Genomic DNA, 24,014 nt, shown 5'->3' on the forward strand with positions numbered 1-24,014 from the left:
GCTTGTTCGAATCTCATTCTCATCAGCGTTTTGTTTTTGTTTTCTTGTTTGTATTTCTAGATATTCGCATGCCTCCGGCGTCTGCAGCTATGCTTCTCATCTTGGAACGGCTTTGTGGGTTGTTATGGTGTCATGGCTTGTTCATTCTGTTCTGTTGCGAGTGGATAGCTAGCTTGTCTTCAACACTAGTCTCAACGCTGAGTCGGTTTACCTTTTGTGCTATATACAATTAAATGAAACTAAACAACAACTCACTGCTCGGCCCCCTTAATCTTCCCAAACACCTCCAGGAACGTCTCCGGCTCATCCGCCCCCTCAATGGCATACTGCCCCTGCACCATGAAATAAGGCACACCGGTAACGAACTGCCTCCTGGCCCCCTCAGCCTCACCATCAACCTCTTTGCCGCCAACATCCGAGTCCAACAACCCCTCCACCTCGCCCTTCTCCAGCCCCGCCCCAACCGCAGCCTCAACCAACACCCCACGCTCAGTAATATTCTTCTCCTCTTCAAAGTACGCCCTGAACAGCCTCTCGACAACCCTCGTCTGTAACCCGCCTATCGCATCACCACCAGGCACCGTCCCACTCTCCCTAAGCTCCTTCTCCTTCAACCCAGAAAGCCAAATAAGCCGATGCGAGTCCCTCGTCTTCCCTGTGCGCCCTCCAAAACTGAACTTGATGCCCTCGCCCTCTCCAACAGCAGCAAGACGCTCGAAGATCGCGCCCGTCCGCGCAGCGCCGAACTTGCTCTCGTAGAAAGAACGCTTGTCGACGCCCGGGTAAGCTGGCGAGGCTGCGTTCAGGTAGAATGGGGACCAGGTGATTGTGAATGTGTCCAGCGGGTTGGTGAGTTTGTGCGTGCTGATTGCGCGCGAGAGGCGTCGGTAGCCGACGTAGCACCACTGGTTGAAGTTAGATCATTCATGGTTCTGATGGAGAAAACTGGTGTTTTAGGAGACAGGGCATACAGGGCAGACGCTGTCGGAAATGATCTGGATGTTGAAGTTCGTCATTTTGAGCTAGACCGGGAGTGTTGGACTTTAACTCTGTCGTTCGAAGTAAGAGCGCAGGCCAGGATGGGGAGATTTATATAGATATGGGGCTCCACGAATCGGAGATGGTTCTTGGAGGCTTTATATAGGCGGATTTGTCAGCAATATCCCGATGGAATGGTTCCAGAGACAGACCAGGAATATCCTGCACCATGCATAAATTGATGATCGAGCATAGTGGCAATAATCCCAATTATTCTACCTAGAATCAGAAGGATTGAACCTTTGATCAACCTTGTTCCTGTCCCGGCCACCGCCGCAACCCGGAATGGATGGTGGTTTGGATATATACCTCCATATCATTCCTTGAAATATAATATGTTTCGATCGCACCGTCTAACGGGACTACGTACGACGGACTTGGAAATGTACTATATTCATGATCTTGTAATCCTTTTTGTTTTGACTAACCAAGAAAAAAGCACGAAACAATGCCCTAGCTATAGAAACAATGAAAATACAAAATAATCCATGCTGTTGCCAGGCGTGATAATCGTAAAACAACGCCGTAATGCAGAGATAATGATACATCTTCTCTGAAAGAGGTAGCACATTGGACCGCAATTTGATTTGAGGTTCGAGAGGAGCTGAGGTACTCTTATAATCAATCACTCGCGACCGAGAGGTTGTTGATTAATCAGCTTCCAGACCTCTGGCCTCATGGCCATGAAAAAAGAATCTTCCACGTCGCTCTCGTCGATTGCGTGATTCCTGCGAATTTTTTCGAGTGTAGAGGTGTATTTAAAGGCGAAGTTCAGGACTAACGCAATAGCCAATCCAACGCACACGACAATTGGGCCAAATGTGTTATCGAGGTCACGCCCGCTTCGTGCTCGGATAAGTCTTGCGCGCTTCTCATGCATGTACCAACCCCAGACCGCCGAGAAGATGGCGAAGCCGGTGTAAACGATGGACAGTGCACGAGCTATATCATTATGCTTGCCTGCCGCATTGTACAAACCAAGAGAAAGAGACGAGAGCAAAATGCTGACATGTAGCCATTTAATAAAGGTTCGTTGGTTCGCCAGCCAGACCTTGGTTTCGACGCGAACGGGTCCAGCATCCTTGATCCACCAACCTGGCTCCTTCACACCCGGCGGCAGAGCAACAGAGCGACGTCTGCCGGCAAAAGACGGGAATAAGGCAGCCAAGCGGGATTGTGTAACTGGCCCTTCTTCCCTTTCAATAAGCGCAGGCTCTTCCTGACGATCTCTGTCAACATCGCGCTGGCGATCCTGCACGGCGGAGGGCGTCGGTTGTGGCATGGAAAATTGCGATATCTGTCGCGGCCGCGAAGGTTCGAGGTCAATAAACCTTGTGATGGGAGACCCCACGAGAGGCCGGGTAGGGGGAGATTTCGCTCCTAAAAAGCTCCCAACTGCCATGTCCTCCTCGGCATGCTTGGCCTGACGTTCCTGTTCTTCGTGAAACGCCGTTTCAGGATCACGCCTGATGTCGTTTTCCAGCTCGGGGAGCCAGAATGGGAAACTATTGACATGATCCTCGAAGAGCTGTGCGACACCATGGACAAACTTCGAAAAGCGGGGAGCTTCTTTGACAAGATGAGACACCATCAAGTCTTTTACCCATTCCGAATTGTGCGCGGCACTCCCACGAAGCTTTATCTCTAGCAGGCCATGAGGGAAGCGGACTATTTCGCCATTCCTGATGGCGGAGAAGGGATACTCCATGCCAGCATCATCAATGTCGGTACGGTGCCATTGATTCTCGTCACGGCAAGGGCGCTCGCTGTCCAGCGAGTCTTCTCTGATGAGCGCGAGATTCGTATCAAGTGATATGCGAATTCTATCGTCCCCGGGGATTTGGAAGGCAGTGCGAGTGTAGTTGGCGCGGAGCATAGGCTGGAGGTTATTTTCCTTAATGAAAGACTGCAGCGCTTCGACGTCGCGTTTCAAAGACACCGCATGCTCCACTTCTCCATTCCCCATATCTTCCATTCTATGCACCTGCTTCTCTAACCGATACTCACCGTCAAGAAACTCCTTGACGTGCTTCTGCTTCAGCTGAACCTTCACCTCATTGCTGAAGTTGTCGCTAGTCACGATCTTTTTCTCCAGGTAAATTGCCGGTTTTTCGTTGAGGTTTCCGGTCCATCGTAGCCGCAGCGAGCCAGCTTCAGGGCTACGAGCAACTTTCTGTGTATAGAGATCGAACTGGGGGTTGTCAAAGTATAGCGAAGTGATTGTTGGGTCGTTGGCGTGACTCTCCAGTTCCTTTGAGGACTTTGGGTTGTAGATGAGAACCGGGAGCTTGCGGAGAATCAGAGTCTTGACCTCCAACATGTTGTCCGAGTGCACCCAGAACTTGTACGAGGAGTAATGGTCTTGGCCGAACCCAGGTTCTGGCTCTGCACTTTTCGTGCTCAGGATCTCGCGCACAAAAGAGTAGACCACCGAGAGCCTGCGGACGAGGGGCGAGTAATCTTCCGAGTTGAATGGTAGCTGTGACAATCGGACTTGGAGCAAAGGCTTCACCCGGTATCGAGCGCCTCGTTTTCGGTCATGTTTCTTTGCGGCTTTGAGGAAGCCAGTAAAGTTGATACGGCTGTATTTCTCTAGCTCGCTGACTTCCTTGGTGATGTCGTCCAGCTCTGCCAGAACCTCGGAGGCAATCCTAATCCTGTCCTCTTCAGCAACAGAAGGGGCATCCTCTTCAGTGTGGGCCAGAGGCCGGAGTTTGTCCTCGCACGCGGTGGTGCGTTCCCTCAATTGCTGGGAGGTCTGCACCTGGAAGGCATTGACCTTATCAAGCTGCACATTGAGCAGTTCCTGCACAAAGGCTTCTTCGTCCTGTTCCGTCCATGCGGTGTCGGTATCGCTATCGTCGCCAATGACATCACGCTCCCGGAGCAATCTCTTCAATTTGTTGTAGTCGATATAACTCCTACTCCATGGCGGGTAGATGGAATTTCGCAACGTTTTCCCGTAGCGCATTGCAGCTCAATTGCTCCAGAACGGGCCGTTCCAAGTGGGGATGTTTGTAGTCCGTATGGTCGAGATAACTGTTGACAGTCAGCCAGGGGGCAAGCGAGTGATCCCCCGGTTAAAATATGTCGCCAATGTAAGATAGGTCAATCGAAATCAGAAAAATCTTTTCACCGTTCAAAGTGGAGGAGGGGCAAGTTCAGTAGATATAGCTTTACCGGTCTAAGATGGCAGGCGGGCTCTAGTGAGGCAGCGGACGCCTTCCAACGCAGCATTCGAGCACGTGCGGCAGGAGCTCCCTTCCAGCCTCCGCTCGGAGCCCGCCTCGGCCAATTGGAGAAATCCCGTGATGAAGCCCGCTGCGGACCCGGGACGCTGCCGGTATTAGACTATTAGTGTATTGACAGTCCGTATGATTGCTGGTAATCTATGGTGTCCGCGGAGCTCCACCCTCCGCCTCTTATGGCGTAGTCTCGATCAGTCGATCTAGCCTAGCAAATTGTCGACCATGCATGCTATTGCTCTTGGTGTCGCACTCCCTTTGATATACAATTTATCAATTCTTATTGCTGTTACTACGTCCTGACCTGATGCAAGCCGAGGACACAACTCCGTCGCAATATTCGGCGCTATCTTCGTCTCTCCATCATGTCCTGCTAGACCTCCACCAGAACTCCTATCCTCATGTTCCCAATCCTCCGCAGTGCAAGAAACGAGCCTCCGTCGCCCTAGTCCTTCGAGTTCGACCCACGTACAATCACCGGCCAGACCGATCCTCGCTGCCACAAAATGATACTAGCGCCCCTGTGGCAGACCAACTGAACAGTTTCTTCTCCCAACCGTGGGTGCAGAATGGAGACCCTGAAGCCCTATTTATCAAAAGGGCTTCGCGCGTCGGCGACCGCTGGACCGGACATGTTGCTTTACCGGGAGGAAAACGAGATCCAGAGGATGTGGATGACCGAGCGGCCGCAATTAGGGAAGCCTCAGAAGAGGTTGGCCTCGACCTGACAACAGATGATTGCATCTACGTGGGAAATCTACCTGAGAGGGTTGTGACATCGAGCTGGGGTAGTGTTCCGTACGTTTTATTTGCCCCAGGAAAGTAAACAACGCTAATTCTGCAGATTGATGGTCCTATGTCCATACGTGTTCCTCTTAACGGGAAGCGACTCCCCTGTCCTCGAACTGCAACCAGATGAAGTCGCGTCGACTCACTGGGTATCGCTGAATGTCCTCCTCTCCCCATCTTCGCGGACGGTAGAACATGTCGATATGACACAACGGCTCTCAAGTACAGGAGGACTCATGGCTCGTCTGGCCAGCCGCGCGATGATGGGCTACATGCAATTCTCGGCGATAAGTCTGAGACCAACAGAAACCTTGCAATGCAGTGTCAACCTCAAGCGCAACCTTGCGACTGTTCAACCCACATCCTGGCTTCAGAGGTGTAGATCAGTGGTCTGCAAGTCGCAGCAGAGCTCGAACCAGGCTCCACCACTCCTTCTCTGGGGCTTGACACTCGGCATACTCGCTGATTTCTTGGATATGCTACCTCCTCACACTGCCGTCCAGCTATGGAAATATCCCAATTTCACTGCCCCCGACTTGCGCTTTCTCGTGAATCTCGTTACGTATAGACTACGGAAGCGCAACATTCATCAGATCAAATTCGGAGCAAGGCGCCGGCCGAGCGACACCGCCATTGATGGCGAAACGGCAGCGCTGCCGGTTGTCGAGGTGCACGAGAAAGACGACCGCAATCACGCTGGCATTGGAGGGCTTGGGATTGGAAGATACTATGGTCCTTCCGATAAGAATCCCGATGGCAGTTCTTACGCGGTGGGTATCATGCTTAGGGGTTATTATCAGAAGATTCGACTGGCTCTCTATATCTTTGTTGCCTGGCGAATGGCCATGGGATCTGTGGCGGCTCTTTGCGCTTGGAGATATATACGCCGGAGACTGACTAGAGATGCTTAGGTACCAGCTAGATAGTATAGACCAACATATAGATTAATCTTAATATAGATGCCCTCTTTTCGCGATCTATCATCTATGTCCATTGCATCATATCAGCGTACGGTAATCTGAATACCGAGTCGCGGGCCTCGGCCCGATTATGTAACCAGAAGGCTCGGGTCCTCGCATCAACTCGTTGCTCGGATGAGATACGCAGCCCTGGAGGGATATCCTACTTGCTCAATTCAAACGGATATCAACGCCCAGTCAGAATGGTTGCTACCCAGAAGCTCTATCCCCGCGCGACAGTAAAGCGGATAGTCAAAGCCCACGCGAACCGCAGCCTGAGCAAGAACGCCGATATCTTGGTAAACAAGCACAAACCCAAGGATTGGTTAATGATAAATGCTGATGGGCGTATTTTGCTGCTAGATATTCCTCGACTACATGCTCTTCATGCAGGAGTAAGTCAGCATGCCTTAATTGCCTCCTCGCCGAGTCCTCCAGTCCGGTTTTACCAGACAAACCGCGTACCGCTCTGACGATAACAGATTAATGCGCGAAGCCTCGATTCGATCGCATAAAACTAGCGAGAAGAATATCAGCCCGAACTCTGTTCGTAAAGTGACGGAGGTATGTGGTGACGCGTGCAGGCTTGTTAGCATGATACTGACGGGGTTCTGATGTCGCAGAAAACGCTGCGGAAGTTCAAGGGTTGATTGAGAATCTTACTCAATCGCGAAAGTTACAGGTGTTTCAATGGATAGATTTGCGCATTATGAATGGAGGTTCGGGATGTCGGCGCAGCATTGGGAACGGTCATCTTCAACGTCGGACCCAATATGTTGATATTACAGAGAAGGGCCTAGGGGCGGAGTTCTGGCGTCATATTATTTAGGAGTCATGATACCCGAACTATGTTTAATTGTATAGTTATGAGTCACAGTTAGGTGCTAGTAGCTTAAGCTCTACAGAGCCTCAACCACAGATACCACCTTAGAGCTTGTACTCCATACCTCTAAACGAACCTCGCAAATCCAAAGTAAGCCGTGAAATTGACATGACTGAATGCCATATCATCAAGTAATAGGCCATTGACACTGACTAGGACCAGCGTTGAAAACTGGACTGCACGGGACAGACAAAGGCGGCTGATGATCGGTGTCGGGCCCGCCTTTGACCTTTCCTTCTTCTGCCCTCCACTCGTTTCTACACGTCAACTTCCCTTGTCTTCCTCTCTGTTTCTTGCATTCGTGTATCTTTCAGGCAGTTGCCCGAGCTCCGAACTTGTGAACTTGCTTCCTTCTATACAACTCTAATCCTCTCGACCCATAACCTTATTCCCACACGAGACTCGGCCTTTACTTTCACCTACATCACATCATGTCTGCAGCTGCTCTCGACGCTGCCCCTGCGCAGTCGCCCTCTCCTTCAGACATCAAGCCCAACGCGCCTTCAGAGCTTGTCGAATTTCCGCACTACAAAGAGCTTCAGAGGTATGTTCCGCTAGAAGCTCCCCCCGCGTCCCTCGCTCTATGACCTCGTTCGCGGCGGGACTGCTCCGTAACACGAGGCTAACTACCTGATGTTCAGGAACCTGCGCAACAACGTGAAGAAGCTGGTTAGTAGCTTCAGCTACGATACCTTGCAATTCTGTGATTTTTACTAACTCAATCTAGAATGCGACCTCCAAAGTTGACGCCGTTGTCGCCAGTAACCCGAATAAGACGCTCGACCAACTGGTTGAGGAAAAGATCATCAATGAAGATCAAAAGGCTCAGGCGCTGAAGAAGCCTGTTCTTCAGGCTGCTATCGCGCAGCTGGAGGCGCAGATTGCTCACTACAAGGAGTTTGCGGCATTCTTCGAAGGACGTCTGGAGAGCCAGAAGGCAGAGCTCGAGAAGGCGCAGCAGGAGGTGGAGGCTCTCCGGGAGAAGGCTGCTAGCGCGACACCAGCCCCGGTGGAACCAACGCCCGAGGTGAAGAAGGAGGATGCTACCCAGCAGTTGCTGTGCGTGAGCAAGTTCCTTAGCACTGCTGCCATTAGGAGGCATCGCGGCGAGGATGAGACTACGCCCGAGAGCCGTGCCTTCGAGGGTGTGCTCGCCCAGGTCTATGGAGGCTCCCTTGATGCAGTTGCGTCGATGAACAAGCTCATTGATGGTGCTGACGAGCCAGTGGTCAGTGTCGATGGAGAGACGTTAGAAGTCACCTGTGAGTTTCTCTCTTGGTTGTTGTTCATTGAACGTGTTCGGGATTAAAGCTCATCAATTTCGATTGCAGACGCCCGAGTCAAAGAGTTGTCTGAAGAGGCCACGGCTCCGCAACCCGCTCCTCAGCCAGCTGCAGAATCTGCCCCTGTGACCGATCCTACCACCGCCAACGCCGCCTCCACCGAGCTCGAGGACCCGATCTATGTCGCCGAAGCTGCTACAAACAACACCGCCGTCTCCGCGAACGAAGCCGAGAACGTCGCTCCGCCTCCCCAAACTCTTGTTGGAGAAGGTGCAAATGCGGTCGCTGAATCTGCATGGGAACCTCACAACGATCCTCTTGCTTCTTCCACGAACACTGAGGGTTTTGTTGAAATTCCTCGCGACCCGGCTGAGACAGAGACTGGTCTCCAGGCGACTCCCGCCAACATCACCGCCGACGTTGCACCCGAGGGCAGCACCGAGCCCGCGAAGACCGAGAACGGTTTTGAGGCAGTCGGCAAGCATCAGAGGCAGTCTAGCTTTCGAGGCCGAGGCCGCGGTCGTGGCCGCGGAGGTGATGGCTTCCGTGGTCGTGGCCGTGGCGACTTCCGGGGTCGCGGCCGCGGTCGTGGAAGCGGTGGTCGTGGGCGCGGAGGCGCGAATGGAGCTCCCACCGCTACTCCGGCTGCTCAGTAACTAAACAGCATCGACTATCGGACTAGGGGAGCATAGTTCTCTTACACCTATACCTTTCTATCTTCTCACGCCATCTCCTCATCAGCTCGACTGTCCTTTTCCTTTCCTATAATATTTCTTACGGATAACGGTGGTGTTATGGTTCACGAAAGCAATGAATTTCCGAAACGATACAACAACACTTTGCGCCATTTCCTTTGATTTCGGATGGTCCTGCAAAAGTTTCTGTTGGCATTTGCGTTGTGGTTATTGAGCGTGCATCTGGTTGCTCTTCGGTCGATATCTCTTTCTACCTTCTTTTGATCTAGTTGGTGTGTTGCCTTTGGTAATGCATACTGCTTTCTTTTACCTGTACTTTAGTTTGGCCTATGTGCCGACATACCTATAAACGTCGGGGAGGGGATTGGGCAGTTGCTGGCTGACAGCGAGTGTGTCTGGGCGGGATAGAGGTGAATAGTCATGAAGCAGTTGCTGTCCGTGTTTATTTCTCGTGTAGAGCATACTCGTAGGCATATAGTCGGAAATGAAGGATAGAGACATGCTGGAAAACAGAAATGTCGCCTCCACTCATACTATGCGCGACTAGGGATTGCCCTCTTGGTACTCTTGGGCTCGTATCCGTATGCGTAGCAGTTGTACTCCGTACCGCTGGAGGACAGCATAACTTCTAAGGCTGTTGGTGGGTTGACTCCATTACTCCGTACAAACACTCAGTCCGATTGGTGGAGGGGGTCTGAACGTATGACATAATTTGTTTGTCTGGAACTCGAATGATTTGGAATGAAACAGACAGCTTGCAATCTTTAGTCAACCTTTTAAATGCTTTCGTTCTACTACGTTCCTCAGCGCGAACATACTTCGACCTGCTAGCACACCATGGCCGTGCCCGCAGACCAGCGCAAAAAGATCCTCAAGGTCTTGATGACCTCGCTGCTTCTAGACCTGGTATGCTTCCCCACCCCAAATCTATACAAATCTAACCATAATATCCGCCAGATATCATTCACATTTATCCTCCCCCTCTTCCCCTCGCTCCTATCTTTCTACCGCGAGCGCGACCCCTCCCCGTCCTCGCCTCTGAATGTGATCTTTCACTACCTGAACGCGTACAAAAACGCCTTCGCCAAACCCATCGACTCCCGCTACGACATCGTCCTCCTCGGCGGCGCGCTCGGCTCCCTCTTCTCCCTCCTCCAAGCCATAGCCGCGCCCTTCATCGGACGTCTGTCAGACAAATATGGCCGGCGCAAGGCACTGCTGGCCTCAATGGTCGGAAATACACTCAGCGTTGCGCTGTGGGTCGCGGCTACAGATTTCCGGACCTTCCTTGCTTCTCGCGTTGTCGGTGGACTGAGCGAGGGCAATGTGCAGCTTGCGCATGCGATCGCGACGGATATCAGTGAGCCCAGCCAGCGCGGGTCGACGATGGCGCTGGTGGGTGCGTGCTTTAGTATCGCGTTTACGTTTGGACCGGCGCTCGGCGCGTACCTATCGGGTATTGTTTCTGTCAAGGCGAATCCGTTTGCGACGGCTGCGGGGGTTAGTTTGGCGTTGATTCTGCTCGAGACGGTGTATATTTGGGGGTGTTTGCCGGAGACGCATCCGAGACTTACCGGAGCTGCGAAGAATGAGGATGGGAAAAAGAAAGAGGAGGACGACAAGGCGAAGACAAAGACCTCCCCGCACAAGTACACCAATAACCCGGCCGTTTTGAATGTCCTTCACCTGCTTTTCCTCCTCCCCTTCTCCGGCATGGAGTTTTCGCTTCCGTTCCTCACGGCGACCTTCTACACGAACAGTACCGCCTCCCCCGCGGCGCTTAACGGCCGTCTTCTTTCTACGATGGGCCTCATCGCCTCCCTGCTCCAAGGCACAGTCGTGCGCCGCCTTCCTCCCCTCCTCGTCGTGCGGATCGGCGTCGTGAGCGCAACCATATCTTTCTTCCTGCTGTCCCGGGTGACATCACTCGCCGGTCTGTATACAGCCGCTAGTTTCCTCGCCGTCACGAGCGCAACCGTTGTGACGGGATTGAATGCCCTGGGGTCCTTGGAGGCGAAGGAAGAAGAGAGGGGCGTTGTCCTGGGACGCCTGAGGAGCTGGGGACAAGTTGGACGCGCGGCCGGTCCGGTGCTGTTCTGCAGTCTGTTCTGGTGGGTTGGGCGCGAGGTTGCGTATCTCACGGGTAGTGTCGTTATGGCTGGGGTCTGTGTTGGCGTGTTTTTGGGGTTGAGGGCCCCGGCTGTTTCCCCTTCTGCTGGAGCGGCTGCTGAGAGAAAGCGGGCATAGATGACCCACTCTGCGTATTTACCAGGGCTGCTTGATATGCAGGTGGAACGGTTTGGGGTTGTATGATATGGTATTCTGTTCTATTGCTTTGTATATAGTATATAGAGTCCCTGCATTGGGTATGCCGCTGCGGGTCAGTGGCTGAGTTGCATGATGTACTGTTCTGCTTCGCATCACCCATTCATTAGGGTATAGATATATGTGGTATGATACAGTCACAAGAGACAAGAGAGGAGATTGTCCAGATAAATACAACGCCAGCATTCTATCATCTTCGCAACCATCTGAAAGGTCCAACGAAAGAAGAGAATCATAACGAAGACCCAGACCCCGTTGACATCCTAATCCTCCCGCCACCCTCATCACCCCGCCACTGCTGATACCGATCTTGTTTATGTTCCTGACCAGCGCCAGCACCAGAGCAGCACAGCCCCGCGGGTTGCGGCGCATCCAATGAGCCCCTTGCCTTCCCAATCAGCCAATCTGTAAGCGTGACAAACTTCGCCGTGCGCTCCCACCCGCCTGCATCTTCAGCATGCTCAATCGTCTGGGTCAAGACACGACCCTCCTCGTCGAAGGAGAAGATGAAGAGGCCCGTGAATTGGTCGTCGCGCGAGGGTTTGAAGATCGGTGCGTCGCCGCCTAGCAGAACGCTTAGGCCTTTGTTGGTGTTCGTTTTCGACTCGTCGCGGGTTCCTGCGTCTGGCTTTCGCGGTTCGGATGGCGGTGGTGTCGACGGTGTCGAAGTTGATTGCGTCCGTTCTGTCCGCCAGCGCACAACGAGCCTCTCATCGCCGGAATCTCCGTTCTTTGGTGCAACATGCGCCGAGTCCATCTGCTGACCCCGGACCGCTCCACCGCGCACGATCCGCTCGCTTAAGATCTGCAGCTTCACGTTCCCGACCAGCGGGACGCTGCTCCATGCCACTGGCACAGCCCATAGTGCGGCACGGTAGAGGGTGCGGCCCTTGACGGTGGGAAGGTGCGGGTGTGTCGAGGGAAAGAGGTGGAGGGTTACGCTTGGTGAGAGGATATGTGGTGGGAGCGGGTTTGTGAGAATCGTCGGAAGCAAGGGGGAGAGTGTCCGGAGAGCTGTTTCGGTCGAGTTAGCTCCGCCTGCCTGTGCATATTGGGGGCGAAGGGGAAGTACTCTTTCCGAGCTTTATGACCCGCTCATCGGGGGGTTTGTGGTCATTTGGCGGGTTGAGGTCATCTGTAAGCGAGTATTTGAAGTCGAAGCCTGACCCTGGCCGAGATGGTAGGAGAGGTAGATGGGTTTGAGCTGGTGATCGAGGGATGTCATGGCGGATTGGAGAATGCGAGGATGCGCTTCTCGCGTGGGGGCGAGGGTGATAGAAGCGGATAATGCGGGAGGAGACGGAGGTAGGTGAACGAGGGACGGCGAGCTTCGGCATCGCGAAATGATAGTGGCGTGGTTAATGCATTAGAGTATTGTAAGTGTATAGTTGTAGAGAGAGAAAGAGAGCTGGAATTTCTAGATGGAACTAAGATTACTCTAGAATGATGACGTTGACCCACAGTACCTTGATGCGGAGTAGATTCCAGCCAAACAGCCAAACAGCCATACAAAGAGAACATCCCAACAATACGGAGTATATCCAACCTGGTATCAATCAAACTATTATACTATTATCATACAGTCATCAGAAAGCTAGTTCATCATCATCGTCCTCCCCGGTATATCTCCGCGCTGCCAGATCGCGGATCTTATCCTCCAGCACGCCGCGGTTATACCGCTGTGCAACCTTGACAGCCGCCTCGACCATCTTCCCATTGCGGTCCTTCATCATATGCACCAGCTCTAAAGCCTTCATGCCCCGATCCTCGCCCTCGCGGCACTCAATCGCCAGAAGCTGCAGAAGAACCTTGTCCAGCTCCAGCTCCTTCCGCGACAGCTCAGCGCGCTGCGATGCCGTCGCATGCGTGGACGAGATGACGTCTTGGAAAAGGGAGAGGATGAGGTTGCCGCGGACGAAGGACTCCTCCAGTCGCATGCTGTCGTTGCGCGCCATGTTTTCTTCTTCGTCTTCATCCGTTTTGCTGGGCTTGTCAGAGATGGGGATCCGGAACTCAAACTCGCTGAGCATTGGTCGTGGGAAGTACGGGTATCGGTCTCCTCCCTTCAGGATAATGCAGTGGAATTTGTCTTGCGCGACGGCGACGGGCCAGTACGTTTCTTCTTTGCGGCCGCTTGCCAGACGCTCCATTTGCTTTGTGTCGAGGAGAGGCACCCAGCGCGCCTGGCCGGGGGTGCGCCAGTGCTGAAGAATTAGTAGCACGCCTTCCGAGTCGTAGATACAGGGGTCCTATATAGTTAGATAAGTCTCAAAACGGTGAGGAGGTACTCACTCCTGTGTCTGTGAAGAAAACGCTCTTTAGCTCAGCGCCTTCTGGAATAGCCACAACGTCCTCGTTTTGACAGATCTCGTCGCGCTTGACGTTTTCAACCGAGTACCGCAACGTCGCTGTTCGCCCATCACTCCCAATAGGCCCGTTTCCCACAGTCATGATATAGTCTCGCCAGGCGGCGCAGGTCACGGCCGGGCTCTTCTGTCTGTACACCTTAAATGGCGTTCCATATAGAGTATATACCCGGACGTAGTCTTTGGTTGTTACCGCAACGATATACGAATCACTTAGCGCCAGCGCTGCTATTGTTAGTTTGGCCGTGAATTATGAAAAGGGCAGTTTCATACCTCGGATGTGCTCTCCTTTGGGCAACGTTGTTCTCCAGTCCGCTCTCGTGGTCCACGTTTCATGTGGACGGTAGAAGATCGTAGCAGGGCTGTCATCAACTGGGTTGTTCGAGAATAGAGCTCCGTTCTCATTGAGGCACGCCCTGTCATACATGTAGGGGTCTGTAAAGTGAAAGTCACGGTGCAGTTCTCGGTCATAGAACTCCACCGTCACCGTATTGTGAGTCTCCTGGTCAACAGTCCAAACGGCACCGGTCAAGTTCAAGCCTATGCTATTAGTACGCGACTTCCAAATGGGTGGCACACTTACATAGATACCGGCGGTTTCCTCTCCAAGGTGTGCTGCCGGGTTGTAGCGGCGGGTGGACCTTTGGCTTCGTGAACGATGTCAAGGCCCGCTTGCCCGCGTGTCCCCCGATATCATCCAGATGCTCGTTCGTGCGTTTTCCGAACCCGTTCATGCCCTCCGCATAACCGGCTCCATCGTCATCGTCGACAAAATCTTCCATATCCTGGTCGAAGCCAAGGATATCATCCAGTGAGTCGATGCTGCCTCTGCGCGCCTCCTTAGGTCGACTTGCCAATGGCCGGCGCACATTATCAGACATCTCGGCCAAAGCGCCGGGGAATATAGGTGCTGCCTGCAGCGGCTTCTGAAGTATGACCTGGTGGTCCTTCGGCACGAATCCATCGAAGATAAAGATCTCTCCGTCCGACGTAGTAAGGGAGACACCGTTATTGTTCGGATGCCAGGCGAGATTAATCACGTTCGGAAAGCCATATCGGTGTAGGATCTTCTGCGTCTTGCTCTCCCAGAGCAAAACTTGGCCGTCCTTTGCAGCGGTCACCAAAAGCGCACCGTTAGGCGACCACGCCATAGCCGTGATATCCCCATTGTGGCCACCAGAGAACGTCATTTCCTTCTTGTATTCACCCACAGAGAATACGGCGATATCTCTTGTCGCTTCAGCCGTCGCAAATGCAGTCCCATCAGGGTGCCAAACCACCCTTGCAGTCGCCTCGTCTTCGGGTTCTAGCCGTCGAATCACGCCGTCCAGCTTGCGCACCAGCTCGGGCTCTTCGGTGTCCATTGAGTAGAGATACACGATGCCATCTGTACACGAGACCGCGACGTACCGCCCATTCGGATCGAAGGTGATGTGTTTCGTTCCCTTGGCCTGGTCGCGCAAGTACTTGACCTTGGTCATATCCTCGACGTTCACCAGTTTCACCGTGAGCTCACTAGTCATGTTAGCTCTCTCCAGCCGTTCGATTCGGCGGTAGGTAACTCACTCGCTCGCGATAGCAACCCACTCCTTATCTTTAGTAACGTCAATATCCCTCACTGGCAGCGCGGTACGAGTAAGAAGTTTGTCCATCCGTCCTGACTTGACCTCATACTGCCACACCGTCCCGTCTTCGGCGCCTAGGAAGAAATACTCGTTCTGCATATATTAGCCGCCATCCTGTATAGCACCCGGATAGTCGGTGAAACCTACCGTAGCTCCGATCGCGACGTGTGCATCAGTGCCCTCCTCCACGGTCTTCGGTTCGCCATCTTCGCCAGCGGTGTAGATACGGATCGCAGAATTTGAGCCTCCAGTGATGATGTATTTTCCGTCAGGGGTATATGTCAAGACCGTTGTTCCGGGTGTGTCTAGTTCATTCAGCTGTCAGCGGTTGCATCGGTGGTATAGCTTGGCTAGGTTGAGGTGAACATACGGGCCGGCCTGCCCCTAGGTCGGATTGGATCAGACATTGTAAACAGCCTTGAACTGAAATCGAGACGATGCAATCACCGTGCTCTTTTCAGCATGTCATAATTGACGTCCAGAACTTTGTATGGGGAGGTCTTATCGCATCTGGAGAAGCACATCCGCCGAGACGCGTCGCGCGACGCGCTTTAACCCAATAAGGTAAGAAGCGGGCTTAGGGCACAGGGTCAGGGCTCGAGCTTCTACTTGCATCATGATTCCCCGATTGATCCTCTAATAGATCCAGTGGGATTGATTGATAAACACAGTTAATTTCTTGATCCGCCATCCGCCGTAAGGAAATCAAAGTCCGCCCCATCCTGTGCCTGGTTGACCGACCGCTCATACAGCCCCCGATAACCCCTCTGCCTCGGCTTCTCCGCAGCAGCCGCCGCCGCTTTTCTGTCCTTAACTCGCTCCTTTAACTCTTCGTCTGAGATTTCCAGGTGCAGTTTTCTAGCATCTACATCGCAGGAAATTACGTCGCCTGTCTGGACAATGCCAAACGGTGATTCTGGCACCGCCGACTCCGGCGATACGTGCAGGATGATCGTTCCTCCAGCAGTGCCCGACATTCGACCGTCTGAAATGCGAAGCATGTCCTTTACTCCTGCGGCGGCGAGTTTACGCGGAATAGGTAGGAGTCCTGCCTCTGGCATCCCGGGGTTCCCAATCGGCCCTATGCTCTTGAGGACAAGGATTGAGTCTGCCATGACATCGAGATCTGGGTCGTCAATCCGTTTTGCAAGGTCGGCGGAGTTCTCGAAGACGACTGCCGGCCCGGTATGTGTAAGCAGGTCGCGATCTTTGGACGCAGATGCCTTCATTATCGCGCCGTTGGGCGCTATATTCCCGTGCAGCACTATCAGCGATGAGGATGGGTAAAGAGGATTCGACAGTGGTCGGATAATTTGTCGGGATAGGGGAAATTCTCGGAATGGCGAGGCATCTATAAGCTCGCCTAGTGTTTGGCCGGTAATTGTCATGGCTGATAGGTGAAGAAGAGGTCGAAGGGCATGCAAGAGCGCTAACATGCCCCCAGCATTATGGAAATCAGTCATGTATTTGTCGCCGCTGGGTTTCAGGTCGACTAGCAGTGGTGTCTTGCGTCCAACCTCTTCAAATGTCTGTAGGGTTATCACGCCCTGGACTTTGGGATGTCGATTTGCAATGGCCATCAGGTGCACTATTGCATTCGTCGAGCCGCCAATTGCTTGCAGAACAGTGATAGCGTTCAAGAAGGATTCCTTCGACAGAATATCCTGCGGCTTCCACTTGCTGTGCGCTGCCTTTACGGCATTGGCGCCTGTTTCTTCAGCAACTCGAGCTCTTGCAGATGAAACGGCCGGTGCAGATGCTCCGCGTAAAGGCATCATTCCAAGGGCAGCGGTGATACAGGCCATCGTGCTGGCAGTTCCCATGACGCCGCATGTTCCGATCTAGTTCCGTCAGTGCTCAGTTGATTCAATACCCCGATGCACTCACCGTGGGAGCAAGTTCCTCATTAATTTCCGAGATTTCCTCGATATCAATCTCCCCAGCACGGAACGCGGCCCAGTTATTTCGGCAATCCGTGCAAGCGCCTATCCTTTTCCCGCGATGACTCCCAGGCATCATCGGTCCAGTAATTAGAGGAAGAACAGGCTTATTGGCAGAGATGCCGCCCATCAGCTGCGCGGGAACAGTTTTATCGCACCCTCTTCACGTTCATCAGTAACTTACTCCACTAAGAGAGACAAAACTTACCCAATCATGATACATGCATCCAAGGGCTGAGCGCGGATCATCTCCTCAGTGTCCATACTCATCAGATTCCTCAGAAACATGCTCGTCGGGTGTGAGAACGACTCATGCACACTGATGGTCGGGAACTCAACCGCCAGGCCGCCATTAAACTGAATGCCTCGCTTCGCAGCTTCGATGAGTTGCGGTACATTCCCGTGGCATGGGTTGAATCCGGAATAAGTGTTGATGATTCCGATTATGGGTCTTGAGAGCGCGTCTTCTGAGTATCCTAGGGCTTTGACGAAGACTTTGCGCAGGAAGAGGGAGAAGTGCGCATCGCCGTATGAGGTCAGGCCTTGTCGAAGACCTGAGGTCGAGGATATAGGCGTGGATAGGTCGTAATCCTGGGGGATGGCGATGTCGTCTTGGTCATTCTTCATGTTGGTAGTCATTCTGTCTATCAATTTTCTAGAGTTCCGTCAAGACAGGTGGTAGGAGATCACGTATTTATGCTAGGAATGATGGGATCGGCTCATACATCGGCGCAAGTCCGCATCTCGGATTCTTTTCCAGCCTGTTGATTCGGATTCCAATTGGTCTTTAGCCCGGTAGATGGGGTCTGCTTGGTATCGGCAAATCGTCAATTCGCTGGATAAGCTACTATTTCTATAGCTGGGGTACTTCCCCACATTCTCCGGGGTCTTTAACTACTCTTCACTAAATGACATTGCCTCTATATACAACAATTGTATTCAATTATGCAAACTATGTACATCACGCAGGGTACCGCGGTGATATCCGCACTCGAATGTCGTTCTTCGGCAAAAACGCAGCACTCGATATCTTGTGCCCGGGAATCTTCAGTTCCTTCGCATCTGCCGGTGAGATTTCCCAAAGGGACACAATAGCTGCAGATAGAGCAAGGATTTTCTTCTCCGCGAAAGCACGTCCTTTGCATGCAGGCATGCCGCCCCCAAATGGAGTCAAGGTCTCGTACTTTGCGCGCTTCTGGCCGGTGCTAGGGTCAGTCTTGATGAACCTGAGAGGGTCGAATTGGTTTGGATTGGAGTATTGCATGGGGTCATTGTGGACGACACCATGCGGTACAATCACTAGCTCGCCGTTCTTGAGGGAGTAATTCTGCGGTGTTGACCGGCCCGCCTTTGTGGCCTCTTCTTCCGTCTCGGTGAGAGTCAGGTCGGCAGTCAACTGCCGGAAGGAAAGCCCTGCCGAGTCCAAGCGTAAAGTCTCGTAGAAGCTCGCTTTCAAAAGCTCGCTCGAACTGCACAGCCCATCAACGTCAATAGACAGTCTAGGTGCCTCCAAGATCGGGAATCCGGTTTCCTCCCTCGTCGGTCTCGAGACCTTAACAAATGGAGCAATCTCCTTTCGAATTTCCCCCAGGAGTGTCGGGTTGGCATATAAGCGAAGGAGATGGTAGAATACAATGTTAGGCGAATTTCCATTCATAGCCCAGAGCAAGGCTAAATGTGCTGGGGCACTGTCTTGCGGGGATAACCCCAGGTCTTTCGCCTTGCGCACTCTGTTTTTGATCGGCTCCGAGACGTCTTCGAGGTCACGTAGATCGCGAAACTCCATCCCAAGGTCATTCCCTTCATCCCAAAGCAGCAAAGCTTGATGAAATATTGCAAGAGCATCTAGCAGTCGATCGCGCGCAATATAAGCTGCGGAAATTCCCGGGGTTAAATGGCGAGGCGGGCCCATGGATAAAGTGGCGAACTGGTCATCAACGCTCCAGACATCCTGGAGTAAAGTTGGGAATGTCTCCAGAATGGCCTGGCCAAACAAAGTAGTCGTTGTCACGGTACCAACAAAATGCCTAATAAGCTTGAAGAAATCCACCTCGCAGAGTTGACCCTTTCCCTCGATAACAGTGACATCGGCCGGCCGTTCCCACATCATCTGGTCGATGGGCGCTGCCGAGAAAGTCACCAGGTTAGGGGCTTCCCGTTGAATAAAGTTGGCAGCCGCCGTTGAAGTTTGGGACAATGATGGCTCATGCATGAACTGGTTGGGAATGTTATGAACAAAAACATGGTGGTCGGAGGGGTTCAGTTTCTCAAAGACACCTCGTTCACCGAGAATCTTCTTCGAGATATGCTGCACCAGAGGGGCAGTTGTCACGCCTCTGATTGTCAAGACGGACTTGATCATCGATGGCGACATGACAACATTGTGCCTTGCGCCACCCATCACGATGGCAAATACAGCCTCATTCAGTTGATTCCTACATAGTCAGCTAAAGAACACATAACAGGGATAGTTTACGAACCTTGCCTTATCTAGAAACTCTATATGGTTTCGAGCAAACGATAGACTGTGGCCAAACCATGGTATCCAATATGGCACTATCCTAGGGCGACGCAGTTGCGCTGTGTCTTTTGTCTTCCCCGCTTGGCTTTGAAGCCCTGTGGAAATTCGCGTAAGAATAATAGCACAGGCTGAGATAACAAGTGCAGCCAGGGCCAGGTCCTTCAGCTGTAGCCCACCATACACCCTTTGTACCGCGTTCATCATATTCTCTATTCAAGAATTTGAACGGAAGACCACGCGTGGGAGCCCAAAGATTTTGGGTGGGGAGACCCCGGGTAAAGAGAATTATGAGAGAAAAACGAAGTCTATAGGTCTACTCATCGAATGTGGGATATCCAGAAATTTCTCGCTGCTGGAGGAAGAGACGAGCAGAAGTTGGAATCTTGGAAGTTGAGTGTGTACTAGAATTACGGTAATATACAGCTGACATCAGCAGTGGATACTCAAAAATGGAACGAAGAGATGAAATTAATTTACAGAGTTGAATTATTCTTGAATATATACAGTTGCATGTCATGATCATACAATAAGCAATAGAAGTATCATCAATGCTGACTTTGCAGCACCTTTTGGAGAGCCGCACTCTCGGCTTCATACTTCGCAATCTTGTTTTGCGAGCTGTACACCTTCTGCAACAGCCACTGGATTCTCCCTGTCAGCTCTCGCGGCTGCTTCGGTAACTTTCCGAGCAGCAGAAGCTCCTCCTCATATGTCCCAATACTCTTGTTCTCTTTGCCGATTAGCTGTGACAGCACCTCTAGATCCAAGCGGCTACTCAGGGTCTTGTTCTCAGTCAGTCGCTTGAACACCGCCTGGTAAACTGGTCTACCAGCTTTGACCCTCTCCGGCGAGCCGTTCACTGTGACGATTGAGATAAGTTCCGCTTGCTCGAGCTCGCGGAGAGATTGGCTATTGGACTTGAACAAGTCGGACTGAAGGACGTGGTTGTAGGGCACACTGCCATCTTTGGAATGAGCGAGTGTCTTAATCAGGTGCCAGGCCTGCTGGTGACTCCACTTTTGTGATTCGGTCTCAGGGCTCAAGATGAACATCTTCAGGATTTCGGACGCTGACTGTTCCACGATGCGAGTGACAGCGCCCCTGGGCGTTTCCCCAGCCTCGATACGATGCGCCATGAATTCAAGGTCCGTGAGGCGCCCGCCTAACACGGCAATGCAGCTATCGAGTTCAGCCAGATCCTCCTCGTTCTGCGTGTCCTTGTTCTTGCTCTTTGCTTCATACTCAAGGTGGTTGAGAACGAATCTTCGGCCGACTTCGAGTGAGCAATCGCCTAGTGAGATCGTTCGGAACACTGAGTTCGGCAAAGCTTTGCTTAAAGGCTTGGAGAACGATACATCGGTCGTCAAGAAGATGACATGTGCGATGTTCCCGGTTGCCAGCCCCGCAGCCCATTCTGTGATCTTGTCATAGACCACGCTGGTAGCCTCTGGGTTATTGTGCAGATAATTATCAATGACGACCACTGGTCGTAACTCGGGGTGGGCCTCCAGGTATTCCTCATCAGAAAGCTGCGCATCCGTGTCCGTCTTCTTGCGGTTTTCCAAAGTGATACTCTTGAGGGCCACGGCAGTGTTTTGCCAGATATTGCTGAGCTGAGCGTCCAGCGTCTCGGAGAATCCTGCCTTGGTGCCGATCATACCCTGTGCTGCAAGGTCGATAAAGCTGCTGATGCTGTTCATCCAGGAGAAGATCGGACGGTAGCCCACTTGGCTAGCTGCTCGAGCAATCTTCGCTGTGTCGCCTTTGGCATCTTGAATTTGCTTGCAATCAATGACAAGTTTGTACTTGTTGTCCTTCAAGGTGCGGTCTAAAACTAATTCGCGCTTCCCTGAACCGCGCGGGCCATGTATCACGATGAAAGTTTCCGCGCTCTCAGTCAGCCAGGAATGAAGCTGCTCAATATCACCTTGACGGTCCTCCCAGATTGCCGACAGTCCTCGGACATCGGACTTGCTTTGACCGAAGTATATATTCGCTTTGCTGACCTGATACCGAACCCACTGGAAGAACTTGTTCTCTTCTGTGTGGAGGGTCGCCTTGATCTTCATCTTGATGAAGAAGGTGCGTATCGGGTCGAAGATGGTCACAGTGACGGCCGCAATGAGAGCAGCAACAGCGGGAATGACTAGACGAGGATGACTCAGGAGCCAGTCCTTGATCATAGACAGTCTGATCTTCCGCTCATACTTGACCTTCACGCGTGTACCTGACTTGCCTCCACCTCCTTCTGGTGGTATGGTAAATCCGTGGACGCAGTTTTTGGCTGTAACCGCATTGCTAGGTCGGGAGAATTCTACCAATGCATATCTCGGCGTAACTTTCGAGTCCGGTGGCTGCCTTTCAATATCCTTGAGCTTGCCATATCTGCGAAAGACCGAGTAGAGAGCCTCGGTGGATAATTCTGCCGGCGAGCCCTCTGGTGCAGCTGGATGAAATTCAACTCGAATACGCTGGCTTGGTATGCGATAGAGGTCTTCAATCCACGGCCTGCCCTGGACTTGGGCAACTGTTGCCTGCTGAAAAGGATTGAACCACGGCCGGATAGGGTGCTTCTCTAAGTGTTTCCTTATGGCTGCCTCAATTTCGTGGTCTGTGGCTCCTGATTTGCGAGCATACTTCACAAAGGCACCGCCTTCGCGGAAACGTGGGATGACATCTTTGATTTCGATATCCAAGCCCTGAGGGAATACTTGCCGAATGATATGTAGCGGATCTGACGCTGCAAGGTGCGGTCGGTTGATGCGTTTCAACGCATTTTCATACGACTTTGTCCCGTTGAGAGGACCCAACAGCAGCAACCACTGAAGCTTTGGTGGGAAGATGTCTAGATCCTGTTAGATAGAAAGCCTAAGACACAGACAGAAGACTCACTATTGACAAACACCAATCCCTCGTTGTCACTGAGTTCAATATGCCCCGTCTCGAGCGAGCTGACATTCGCCGACCCTGTTATACTAGTAGTGCTCGCCTGCCGGGCAGTGTAAAGATAGGGAACCTGATAAGCAGGAGAGTTTCGCCAGCATGGCAAACGCCGGTAACCGTGGGACGCCTTCCCAGCGAAAAGGGCTCGCATCATTATGGCGAGGATGAAAGCATGTCGGAAACGCAGAACAAGCGATGGCAAGAGTTAAGTTGCTCGATCGATTGCGATGGGTGACGTCAAGAATCGATAGCAGCCGATTAAGGTTTAAGATTACGGAGACGTGCACCAAAAGTTTCCGCACGCCAAGAATGCCAAGGGTTGGTATTACGTGTTCAGGAATATATAGTAATTACTATAGAAATAGTAACATCTAATACTTCTTTATAATTGCTTTTTCGTGCCCTTTTAATAGCTTTGTATCCTGTAATCTAGCAAACTTTATAATACTATTTTTACACTATAACTTGGCTTATTTTAATAAATTCTTGGTGTTTTAACCTAATTTTTAGCTTAAATTAATTGCCTAATCCCCCTTTATAGTTTTTTTAATCCTTAACGCCAGTTTCCCTATACAACAATGCCTAAAGGCGGGTTTTATTTTAATAAGGTTTAGGTACAAGTTTTAACTTTTTAGGCTATTAACAAGCGTGTGGTAAAAATCTCTAGGCTCCTAGAACTCCCTATATATACTATTTATAATATTATTAAAAAAGGCAAATACCGGGGCTATCGGCCGAAGGAAACTGGAGTTTTTTAGGTATATATTAAATTTATTAAAAATGGCAAGCGCTCTAGAAGGCCTGTTAAGATTAATAAAGATATTTAAAAAGCTATAATAACTTTAGTTATAATAGATTGCTTAGGGCGCAAGAAGTCTTTAAAAATTTTTATATTTAAAGCCGGTATTTCTTATTCCTTTGTTTTGCAAATTTTTTATAAATATAAACTTTTTTTTATCAAGCCCTCTTACAAACCTGGTTTAACTAAAGCTGCTTAAATTAAATGCTTAAAGTTTTATATAGCTTATTAAAACTGGACCATTAAAGACTAAAAATACGTGATTTTTATTAATAAAACCTTAGTTATTCTAGGCCAACGCCGTGGCTTAATTTAAGTATAAAAAATAGTAGGGGATAAACACAATTAGACCTGTATTTAAAGGCGTTAAAAGGGGTATTTTAACTTCATGGTATGGGGTTGCTTTACCTATAATAAAAAAGGGCCTTTGCATATTTTTAAAGCAAAAATAGCCTAGTAAAAACGTTAAACAGCCCGCAAGATTAATAAGTTAAACCGTGAGCTAAAGCCTATACTAAAGGCTAAATAAAAGGTTAGTACAGCGTTAAAATAACTTAATTTACGCCTAAAAAAAGGTGGCTAAAGGCCTTAATAAAGGTGGAA

At 51.4% G+C, this 24,014-nt stretch overlaps 10 protein-coding genes across 10 annotated transcripts; 3 read left to right on the plus strand and 7 right to left on the minus strand.

The window, feature by feature from the left end:
- Positions 1-251: 251 nt before the first annotated feature.
- On the minus strand, positions 252-1,016 carry DSM5745_08897 (DsbA family oxidoreductase; the record flags this gene model as incomplete). Its single annotated transcript, XM_026750913.1, has 2 exons — positions 252-905; positions 972-1,016. 2 exons carry the CDS (start codon positions 1,014-1,016, stop codon positions 252-254), a joined length of 699 nt encoding a protein of 232 aa, XP_026600926.1.
- Positions 1,017-1,663: 647 nt separating this feature from the next.
- Positions 1,664-4,009, minus strand: DSM5745_08898 (SPX domain protein; the record flags this gene model as incomplete). Its single annotated transcript, XM_026750914.1, has 1 exon — positions 1,664-4,009. The coding sequence occupies one exon, from the start codon at positions 4,007-4,009 to the stop codon at positions 1,664-1,666; it is 2,346 nt and encodes a 781-aa protein (XP_026600927.1).
- A 581-nt stretch (positions 4,010-4,590) lies between these two features.
- DSM5745_08899 (NUDIX hydrolase) lies at positions 4,591-5,983 on the plus strand (the record flags this gene model as incomplete). Its single annotated transcript, XM_026750915.1, has 2 exons — positions 4,591-5,081; positions 5,128-5,983. 2 exons carry the CDS (start codon positions 4,591-4,593, stop codon positions 5,981-5,983), a joined length of 1,347 nt encoding a protein of 448 aa, XP_026600928.1.
- Positions 5,984-7,345: 1,362 nt separating this feature from the next.
- Positions 7,346-8,853, plus strand: DSM5745_08900 (uncharacterized protein; the record flags this gene model as incomplete). The annotated part of the gene is made up of 4 exons (XM_026750916.1): positions 7,346-7,458; positions 7,556-7,583; positions 7,642-8,176; positions 8,246-8,853. 4 exons carry the CDS (start codon positions 7,346-7,348, stop codon positions 8,851-8,853), a joined length of 1,284 nt encoding a protein of 427 aa, XP_026600929.1.
- Positions 8,854-9,729: 876 nt separating this feature from the next.
- DSM5745_08901 (putative tetracycline transporter) lies at positions 9,730-11,139 on the plus strand (the record flags this gene model as incomplete). Its single annotated transcript, XM_026750917.1, has 2 exons — positions 9,730-9,798; positions 9,850-11,139. The coding sequence occupies 2 exons, from the start codon at positions 9,730-9,732 to the stop codon at positions 11,137-11,139; spliced, it is 1,359 nt and encodes a 452-aa protein (XP_026600930.1).
- A 310-nt stretch (positions 11,140-11,449) lies between these two features.
- On the minus strand, positions 11,450-12,554 carry DSM5745_08902 (uncharacterized protein; the record flags this gene model as incomplete). Its single annotated transcript, XM_026750918.1, has 2 exons — positions 11,450-12,231; positions 12,290-12,554. 2 exons carry the CDS (start codon positions 12,552-12,554, stop codon positions 11,450-11,452), a joined length of 1,047 nt encoding a protein of 348 aa, XP_026600931.1.
- Positions 12,555-12,803: 249 nt separating this feature from the next.
- On the minus strand, positions 12,804-15,615 carry DSM5745_08903 (WD40 repeat domain-containing protein; the record flags this gene model as incomplete). Its single annotated transcript, XM_026750919.1, has 7 exons — positions 12,804-13,466; positions 13,510-13,808; positions 13,857-14,123; positions 14,167-15,098; positions 15,150-15,301; positions 15,356-15,513; positions 15,579-15,615. 7 exons carry the CDS (start codon positions 15,613-15,615, stop codon positions 12,804-12,806), a joined length of 2,508 nt encoding a protein of 835 aa, XP_026600932.1.
- Positions 15,616-15,879: 264 nt separating this feature from the next.
- Positions 15,880-17,787, minus strand: ilv3C (putative dihydroxy-acid dehydratase; the record flags this gene model as incomplete). The annotated part of the gene is made up of 3 exons (XM_026750920.1): positions 15,880-17,049; positions 17,096-17,309; positions 17,357-17,787. 3 exons carry the CDS (start codon positions 17,785-17,787, stop codon positions 15,880-15,882), a joined length of 1,815 nt encoding a protein of 604 aa, XP_026600933.1.
- Positions 17,788-18,109: 322 nt separating this feature from the next.
- On the minus strand, positions 18,110-19,549 carry DSM5745_08905 (cytochrome P450; the record flags this gene model as incomplete). The annotated part of the gene is made up of 1 exon (XM_026750921.1): positions 18,110-19,549. One exon carries the CDS (start codon positions 19,547-19,549, stop codon positions 18,110-18,112), a length of 1,440 nt encoding a protein of 479 aa, XP_026600934.1.
- A 665-nt stretch (positions 19,550-20,214) lies between these two features.
- On the minus strand, positions 20,215-22,766 carry yme2 (putative RNA12 protein; the record flags this gene model as incomplete). The annotated part of the gene is made up of 2 exons (XM_026750922.1): positions 20,215-22,514; positions 22,562-22,766. The coding sequence occupies 2 exons, from the start codon at positions 22,764-22,766 to the stop codon at positions 20,215-20,217; spliced, it is 2,505 nt and encodes an 834-aa protein (XP_026600935.1).
- Positions 22,767-24,014: the final 1,248 nt, after the last annotated feature.

The sequence above is a fragment of the Aspergillus mulundensis genome (genome assembly GCF_003369625.1).
Source record: "Aspergillus mulundensis strain DSM 5745 chromosome Unknown scaffold_10, whole genome shotgun sequence".
Taxonomy (NCBI): domain Eukaryota; kingdom Fungi; phylum Ascomycota; class Eurotiomycetes; order Eurotiales; family Aspergillaceae; genus Aspergillus; species Aspergillus mulundensis.